The 7890-nt window shown below is 38.4% G+C and overlaps 1 protein-coding gene across 1 annotated transcript; it reads right to left on the reverse strand.

Moving 5' to 3' along the window:
- Positions 1–3264: 3264 nt before the first annotated feature.
- Positions 3265–6542, reverse strand: LOC150038685 (uncharacterized). The gene is made up of 8 exons (XM_090314122.1): positions 6396–6542; positions 5921–6148; positions 5173–5479; positions 4775–4836; positions 4589–4681; positions 4020–4177; positions 3359–3430; positions 3265–3313 (listed from the first exon to the last, which is right to left on the reverse strand). Exons 1-8 carry the CDS (start codon positions 6540–6542, stop codon positions 3265–3267), a joined length of 1116 nt encoding a protein of 371 aa, XP_090170248.1.
- Between the last annotated feature and the right edge of the window lie 1348 nt (positions 6543–7890).

Here is a 7890-nt window from a genome sequence, read left to right on the forward strand (position 1 = left end):
AATTATGAGATAATTGTGGTTGGTTATTTTCTCCATTAACTGTGAAAGTGTGAGATTATATTCAGTTTTGAATAATTGAAGGATAAAATGAAAAATATTTTCATTTTGTAAGAGATCGCTTCATTGTGTGCATTACTAATCGTTTAGCTCACGAGAGACTACAAGATAGCCTTCAAACGAGTTTCTAAACGATCGTGTACTAGTGATTTTCTAAACGATCGCGCTAAACGATTTCCTAAACGATCGTGTGCTAAATGCCTTTTATTAAAAGATCGTGTAAATGATCAATAGTGTTTTACTAAACGATTGTGTACCTTCAAGTTTTACTAAACGATCAAGCATACACAATGTGATAGACAATACATTCTCCCACTTGCTTGATCGTATAGTTTGATCGTTGCCTTCCTCCATCCTTTTACCAAATTCATAACAAAGCTCACACCTCTTGGATTCTCACTTCGAGAATACCAAGGTTACCGAGTGGTGGTGTCTAAGGGTACTTGTTCATGGAAAAGATTGTTCGTGATTACCAAGCGATTGGGTAGGCGATCTGAACGAGAGCAAAAGGTTTTTGTCCAGTTCTTCATGAGAGCACGAGATCTTCAGAAGAAACGTTATTCAAAGGTAAGTCTCTCACTCTTTTTGTATTTAATTTTGAAAGCATCCTATAATTTGTTAGAAGATGCATAACTGTTCTGTATCTATGTGAATACCTTGAATTCTTGCACAATGGGCTTGGAAAGATCTTGCTTCCGTTCATAGGTTCTCTTGGATAAGAGTTCCTTCAATTAGTATCAGAGCCAGGTTCGTAACATGATTTGTTACACTTATAAAAATCAGATCAAGCCTAATTAACGGTTGAAACAAACCCACAATGGGGAAAAAAAGGTTTTAATCACAATACATGAAGGTTAAGGCTTAAATAATCCCTAAGCTCAAAACTCTCAATGCACACACTTTTCTGTTAGTTTTATGAGCTTCAATCATACCATATATTTTGATGATAACAAACGTTTATCCACTAATAATTTTAATGTTTTTAAGTGCCAATAACATAAAATTCGGAGAGACGATTTCAATGCACTTTGAATAACTCAACTTGGACATCAAATGAAGAACTTACAGGCAAAAGAAGATTCGAAAGAAAAATTCGATGTGGTCGATGTCGTGGTAGCAATTTGTCAAGCACGGACCAATCCCACCCTCAAATGAAACATGATCGATTATTGAAGAGAGATAAAAAGAAAAAAAAAAAAGAAAATGAGAACGATGGGACCACTCACAATCAAAATGAGATTGCAACATGTTATATCCCAAATTTTTTTAATTAAAAAAAAAAAAGGAAAACATGGGGAAAAAGGTGACTCCCTTCCAAAATCTCATTCTCAATCTTTTTCCTTCCTAAATTTAATCTCCTTTATTTTCTCTCTCTACTTAATCTCAATCATCCATTCATTTAACCCTAAATTCAGTGGTTGCTGTTAAATCATTCAAATTTTATATAATCAACCTTCATCGTTCTAGCCACCTTCTTAAAGAAAAAAAAACATTCTAGCCACCTTCTTGAAAAAAAAAAAAAGAAAGAAAAAATTTCCAAGTAAATATACCCTCCTTTGTTCATCTTCTAAGTGCTAAAAATGCATCTCTCACTCATTCTCTACCATCTTTACAAGTGTGACCTACAAGAGAAAGCTGTTGGAGTATCATAGAAGCAAACTTTTGAACTTTACCTATTTAGAGATGGTTTTTCTTTTGATTTTAGTTTTTCATTGGAGTTTGTATCAAGGTGTGGGTACACCTTAGGTTATGAGAAAAGGAAACTGGTTAGATCTTGAACTAGTGAAAAGGATTTATATTTCTCTTGTAAAAATAAAACAGAGAGGGTCGTTAGGTTTTGTTCTCACCTAGAAGAGAACTTTTCTCAGTAAAATAATCAAGGAGTCTTGGAGAGTGGACGTAAGCACATTGTCAAACCACTATAAATTTTGGTGTCTTCTTTTCACAAAACTTCTTTTATTTTTTCACTTAGTTTTTTTTTCCTAATTTTTAGATTAAAATTGATTTGATGTTTCGTATTAGTACAAAAACTCCAGCGAATTGGAAATAGAAACCCTTTTGGGATGAGAACTCTTAATTCCTGTGAGAGTTTCTGAATTTAACTTAGATGGCCAAATAGAACACAAACAATCAGTAGAAATAAATTAAAAGCAGTAAAGAACACTAAGATATATAGGGGTTCGACCAGTTTGGTCTACATCCACTTTGAGAACCAGCTTGAATTAATTTTATTAATGAGCAATAAAGGAATTTTACAAATTACAAATAATCAACGAAATCACCAATCTATAATTTTAGTATCCACTGATACTGAGAGATCTTCACACGACGTTGCCTCTGAAAACTGAGAACAACCCGCTACAAAACAGCCCAAAACAGTGTGCTACCCGTCTCTGACCAGCGAACCATGCTCAGACCCACGAGTATCTCTCACTGACAAGGGTCCTGAACCAACCGCTAACGGATGCAAGCCCACGTCGATGCTCAGATCGGCGAAGTCCGACCAAGCTAAAACGGCACTGATGGAAACCAGCGCCAACGCTCACGCCGCGGACGGCTTTGATACCAGTGGCTTTCGTCTCTCGCCGAATGTGTCTTATTTTTCTTCATCAGCGGCTGCTTCGGCTTGTTACCCCAGACAATTGTCCTTTTTTTTCAGTTTAGCGGCCGCGTTTCCATTCAGCCCCAATTACACAATTTTCAGCCCTAAAGTAAGAAGATAGGATAATAACAAAATTGCCACTGCTCATAAATTTTAAGAATGCCATTGGGCCTTTAATTTTTTTCAAAAACCCAATAAAACACACTTAAATACCTTGTTATTTTCTACAAATCTCCCTCATAGTAAGAATATTTAAGTGCCAAGCTGATTCTCCAATCTTCCTATCATCCAGATTTAATATTCAGCCCATCTAATAGGTATTTAAACCTATGGGCTGGAAGAACCTTGGTTAACATATCTGATAAATTCTCAACTGTAATGAACCTTGACCAGTTCAACATCTTTCTGGGCCACAACTTCTCTAATAAAATGAAATTTGACATCGATATGCTTAGACCGTTCGTGATGAGATGGATTCTTCGCAAGATGAATAGCACTCTGGCAATCACAACAGACGATAAGAATGAACTCATGCGACAACAACTCACCAACTATCCTTTTCAACTACACTGCCTCTTTCACAGCTTCACCAACTGAAATATACTCTACTCAGTAGTAGACAAGGCAACAACTGACTGTAAAGCAACCTTCCAACTAACCACATTACCAAACAAACGAAAAATGTGACTTGATAGAGACCTTCTTTTGTCAAGGTCTGCAGCATAATCTGCATTTGTGAAGCCTTCTAACAGTGCTGATTTATCACAATCCCTGCTAAAACACAATGATACACTGGCACTACCTTTCAAATATTGAAGCACCCATTTAATTGCATTCCAATGCTCATTCCCAAGATTTGACATAAACCTACTTATCATACTCATAGCATATCCCAAGACAGGCCTAATACAAATCATCAAATACATAATACTTCCAACAGCATTACAATAGGGAATATTAGCCATCTCTAACCTTTCTTGTTCAGTAACAGGACACTGAGACGAAGAAAGCCTAAAATGAGATGTTAAGGGTGTTGAAACTGCCTTACAACCAGACATATTATACTTCTCAAGCAGTTTATGCACATAACTCTCCTGCGAAATGGTTAACAAACCTTTCTCCCTATCTCTTTTCACATCCATGCCTAGGATCCTTTTCAGTTTACCTAAATCTTTCATCTCAAATTCACTACTCAATCGTTCTTGAGATCACAGATTTTAGAATAATCCTTAGACACCAGAATCATATCATCTACATACAGAAGTAGATAAGTATATGTACCTTTCTGAGATAGTTTCTAGTACACCAGGCATCATATGAGCTCCTATGAAACCCCTGCTTCAGAATAAAGGTGTCAAACCTGATATACCACGGTCTCGACGATTGCTTCAGTCCATAGATGGACCTGTGAAGACGAAAAACCATATTTTCCTTTCCTTTCACCTCGTAGCCCTTAGGTTGAGCCACGTAGATCACTTCCTCCAATTCTCCATGAAGGAAAGCTATAGTGACGTCCATCTGTTCAACAAACATATCAAAGTGAACAACAATAGATAAAATTAATCGAATGGACCACACCACCGGAGAGAAAATCTCATGAAAGTCAACTCCCCCCTTTTGAGTGTAGCCCTTGGCTACCAATCTAGCCTTATACCTAGGCTTGTTGTTATCTCTTATACTTGGCTTGATTTTATAAATCCACTTTGACTAAATGAGTTTCTGATTAGGAGGCTTTGGAACCAATGACCATGTCTAAATCTTCTGCAACGAGAACAACTCTGCTTCCATAGCATCCTTCCACTGTTCCTTCAAATCAGATACAATAGCCTCCTCAAAAGTAAGAGGCTCTGCTTCAATACTGTCAGCTGCACAAGTAAGAGCATAAGTAACTAAATCAGTATAACCATACCTTGTAGGAGCTTGCCTCACCCGTTGAGGCCTGTCACGTGTAAGCTGATAGTTCTGTAGGTCACTGCTACTTGAGCTTTCTTCACCAAAAGGTCCCTCATCAATCAAAGTCCTCTGCAATTAAGGCTGTCTACCATCAGAACTGGATGACTGATCACTGGAATCACCTGAACTAACTGATGGTTGTGCTTTAGAATCAATTCTAACCTCTGTCTCAACCTGATCAACTGTTTGCTGTTTATGCTGCTCTTTGACATGAAATGGCATCTCTATTTCATTAAAGGTTACATCTCTACTGATAATGCATTTATTTCTACCCTCTTCCAAGCACCAAAGTTTATATCCTTTAACACCCTGAGGATAGCCAATAAACATACATTTCAGTGCCCTCTTATTTAGCTTCCCTTCCTTAACATGAGCATAAGTTGAACATCCAAACACTCTGAGATGATCCGAGCTTGGAGCTTTTCCTATCCATATCTCCTGAGGAGTCTTTAGGCCTAAAGCGAAAGACAGGCTCTTATTAATAAGATAACATGTTGTTTGGGCAGCTTCCCCCCAAAATTTTAAGGGTAATGAAGCATTTGTCAAGAGACATATTGTACGCTCCATAATTGTTCTCTTAAACCTCTCAACTAAACCATTCTGCTGTGGAGTGTACGTAACAGTGAAATGTCTTGTAATTCCCTCAAATTTGCAAAATTTATCAAATTTGTGATTCACAAATTCTAAACCATTGTCTGTTCTTAGATACTTTACCTTCTTGCCTGTCTGGTTCTTAACATGCTTTTTCCATTCAAGAAATTTCCCAAAAGCTTCATCCTTCTGTTTCAGTGGATACATCCTCACCTTTCTTGAAAAGTCATCATGATTGACATAAAGTATCTCGAACCTCCCATAGAAGGTAACTTTCTAGGACCCCACAAATCCAAAATTCCTTTGGTAGAATACTTCCCTTTCCCAAACTTCACTCAAGTAGACTTTTCCATTATGCAATGTTTACAAAATGGGAGTTCAATGTCTTTAACTCCTCCAAGCAAACCTTGTTCTGAAAGAGCTTGAAGACCTCTTTCACTGACATGAGCTAGTCTATTATGCCATAACATAGATTTATCTGTTTCTTTCCCAGATGCAACAGCAATACTAAAGACCATTCCTTAAAGTCCCCTTCAGCTTAACTAAAGAAGCCTTGATAATCTTCAGAACTCCATTCTCAAATTTATAAGAATAACCTGCTCTATCTAATTCGCCCAGAGAAATTAGATTTCGTTTGAGTTATGAAACATAACTTACATTTGGAATTCTGATCATACCATCATGTGTTGCAATTCGAACTGACCCAATTCCTTTTACATCACAAGCACCATTATCACCAAGCAGAACTGATCCCTCATCATTTTCTTGAAAGTCAATCAAGAAATCCCGATTAGGAGTCATGTAAAACGTGCACCCTAAATCCATGATCCAAGCATTCTGAATGTCCCTGTTGGACACCATCAAAACCTCTGCTGAATCATACCCATCAGTAATATTTGCTGCACAAGAATCCCCTACATGCTTGCTACTTGATATTTCCTTGCTCTTATTCAAAGGGCAATTTTTTCTAAAGTATCCTTCTTTATGACATAGGAAACACTTTTTACTTTTCCCCTTCAATTTCGACCTGGATCTTGACTCTTTTCCTTTTCCGTTCTTTTTCTCACTTCTACCTCTGGCCATGAGTAACTCTCCATCCTTGCGTTCCTTTTTAATCTTGAGATTTCTCGTTCTCAAGGCATCCAACACTATATCCATGGACAATGAATCCCGCCCATATTTTAATAGCTACCTTAACTTCTCGATACGATTCTGGCAAAGAATTCAGAAGAATAACTGCTTGATTTTCATCTGACATCTTCTCATCGATGTTATTGAGATGAACAATAATCTTCTGGAATTCATCTAGGTTCTCTTCTAAGCCTTTACTTGAGTCCATCTTATATCCAAAGAATTTCTTCTTTAGATATAATTTATTTGGTAAGAACTTAGTCAAATAAAGACTTTCCAATTTCTTCTACAACTCCGTTGTAGTAGTGGCCTCATCTACTAGCCCAAGCACTCCATCTGGCAGATACAAAATTATCTTCGAATAGGTCATCTCATCCATATCCCTTTTTTTAGCTTCTGTAATTGTTGGTGGAAGATTATCTTCGTCTAAGATTTTGGCTACCTTATGTTGCACCAGAATAGCCCTAATATAATGATACCACTTGTGAGAGTTTCTGAACCTAACTTAGATGACCAAACAGAACGCAAACAATCCGCAGAAATAAATCGAAAGTAGTAAAGAACACCAAGATATATAGTGGTTCGACCAGTTTGGTCTATATCCATTTTGAGAACCAGCTTGAATTAATTTTACAAATTACAGATAATCAACGAATTCACCAATCTGTAATTTTAGTATCCACTGATACCGAGAGATCCGCACACAACGTCGCCTCTGAAAACTAAGAACAACCCGCTGCAAAACAGCCGTGTGCTACCCGCCTCTGACCGAAAAACCACAGTATATGCTACCCGCGCTTATCTCTCATTGACATGGGTCCTGAACCAACCACTGCCAGACGCAGCCACGACGGCGAACTACCCCCTCAACGGATGCAAGCCCACGCCGCTGCTCAGATCGGCGAAGTTCGACCAAGCTCGAACCGGTGCTGACAGAAACCAACGCCCACGGTCACGCCGCGGACGGCTTTGATACCAGCGGCTTCCGTCTCTCGCCAAGTGTGTCCTGTTTTTCTTCTTCGGCGCGCATCTCTCATCGCTGTCGGACGTAGCCTCCACGGCGAACTTCCCAGACCGGACCGCTTGAACCCGGCACTAACGAAAACCCACGCCCACGCCTTGCACTTCCCAGATTAAACCGCCGCCGACGCTCAAACCGGCGCTACTCTTCTTCAAACCGACACCTAAGTTCCAGCCGAGCGACTCTTCAAGGATGGCTACTCACAGGCGTCGAACGGCGGCAGTTCTTCTCCAGTGAAATCTCAGGCGACTTCGTTCTTGTCTCCCTTCAATGGTTGTATCCTATGTCAAAAAGGGGTACACAAATTTCAGCCCTATTTTAGTGAAGATAGGGATAATTACAAAATTGCCACTGTTCATAAATTACAAGAATGTCATTGGGCCTTTAATTTTTTCAAAAACCTAATAAAACCCACTTAAATACCTTGTTTTTTTCTACAATTCATCACTAAAGCCCTCGAATCAACTTGATTTCAACCTAAAGATTGAGTTAACATAGATTGCCTTAAGATCAAATATCTTGAGACAAAGAACAA

This window comes from Benincasa hispida, chromosome 1 (genome assembly GCF_027475165.1).
Source record: "Benincasa hispida cultivar pf3 chromosome 1, pf3_genome.v1.1, whole genome shotgun sequence".
Taxonomy (NCBI): Eukaryota; Viridiplantae; Streptophyta; class Magnoliopsida; order Cucurbitales; family Cucurbitaceae; genus Benincasa; species Benincasa hispida.